This window comes from Galeopterus variegatus, unplaced genomic scaffold (assembly GCF_000696425.1).
Source record: "Galeopterus variegatus unplaced genomic scaffold, G_variegatus-3.0.2 Scaffold7397, whole genome shotgun sequence".
Lineage (NCBI taxonomy): Eukaryota > Metazoa > Chordata > Mammalia > Dermoptera > Cynocephalidae > Galeopterus > Galeopterus variegatus.
This window is the reverse complement of record NW_007733508.1, coordinates 44,732-46,268: the sequence shown is the minus strand read 5'-3', so window position 1 is coordinate 46,268 and position 1,537 is coordinate 44,732. Positions and strand designations below refer to the sequence as shown.

The window sequence follows — 1,537 nt, the reverse complement described above, 5'->3', positions numbered from 1 at the left end:
TAAGCACATGTAGAAAATACTATCTAAATCTTCAGAAATAAATGAAGATGTTTATGTGACTCTCCAGTATATCTTTTCAAACACAAAAGTCTAGGCATGAACTTCTAAAGTCCTATTTCAGTCAATAAGTAAATGTGTATAATTTGTTTTGAGAAGGAATAGACTTACCTGGAGTTTGTACTATAGCGTGCAAATTCTTTTCTTGAAGTTGCTGAATTTTTTCATTCTTAGCTTTGCTCTCTTTCTCCAAAAGTTTGAGTTTATGAACATATTGGTTATTTAGAAATTTCAGGTCAGCAGTTTCGCGTGCACATTTCTTCAATGTAGTTTTCAACTCTTAAAATAAAAAAAGATTCAAAGACTAGTTTAAAGATCAAGATATCTATAAAGTTCTTCCATTTCATAAAAAAGTCATATCAATTTGAAAAGCTCCACCTGATTCTTATGCATGCTTTATTTGTTTGAAGCCTATTACCCTTTCTACCGTTATTAACAAAACTGCAAATAACTTACCAAGAACAAAAGGGAATTATATTTTTCTGCTGCTGTATAAGCCTAATGTACATCATGGCTTTTCATATGGTAAACCGGGGATGAAGCTAAAGAATTATGAATTAATGCAGGTATTAGACAGGGCTCTCTACCGAACATAAGAATTTATGATAAGATAACCATACAATTACTTTTTGCCTAGTACCTTTGAAATCATCCTACTCTACCTTCTAGCTCAAAGACCAACTATGAAATAATCAGAGTGATACATGGCTTTCAACTTACTTTACTACTTTTATTTTCAGTAAGGGAAAAACAAAAGTTGTTTCAAGAATATTTCTTCAGTTCCAGCATTTAATACTCTTGATAGCAATTTTAATTCTAAAAATTTAATGTACATAGAGTGAGGACTAATATAGCTATAAAATACATATTTATTTTCCTTCTCAGGAACTCTTCAACACACCCTACAGTATTTCGGCAGCTGTTAGTAGAAGGACTACCGTATTCTCTAATCAAGTTTTTAAATTAGACTTTAGCCTTTCCTTCATATAAACAAAAAAGGCAAAGATACTGCATTTGAAAAATTACCAAATTTTCATTTACCTTTCATGTGTTGGTCTGAGTGTTCTCTCAGTTTCATTAACTCCAGGTATAACTCATTATTTTCCTTACTCAACCTTGCATTTTCAAGTTTATAGGGTTCCAAAACAAAATCAAAATTGGCACTTTCTTTTTCAGCTTTCACAGCAGATAATTTCGATTGCCGAAGGCTTTCTGTTGTATGAACTAGGTCACTACAATTAAAGAACAGAAAATGTAAATACAAGGAATTATTTCATTAACTTTCTAATAACTAAAAATACATTTCTTTTTTTTGTCCTTTTTGAGACCGGCCGCGCCGCGCGCTCAGCCAGTGAGTGCTGTGAGCGCACCAGTCATCCCTATATAGGATCCAAACCCGTGGCGGGAGCGCTCCTGCGCTCCCAGCGCCGCACTCTCCCGAGTGCACCATGGGCTCGGCCCTAAAAATACATTTCTAAGA

The 1,537-nt window shown here is 34.2% G+C and overlaps 1 protein-coding gene across 1 annotated transcript in view; it reads right to left on the bottom strand.

Annotated features, from left to right (window-relative positions):
- The window catches only part of CEP135 (centrosomal protein 135kDa), a gene marked incomplete at its 5' end in the record, with an annotated part of 63,205 nt that extends 61,916 nt beyond the window's left edge, over positions 1-1,289 (bottom strand). The window contains 2 exon segments of the mRNA XM_008591910.1: positions 169-336; positions 1,099-1,289. Of these exon segments, the coding sequence (XP_008590132.1) occupies positions 169-336; positions 1,099-1,289 (359 nt within the window).
- Positions 1,290-1,537: the final 248 nt, after the last annotated feature.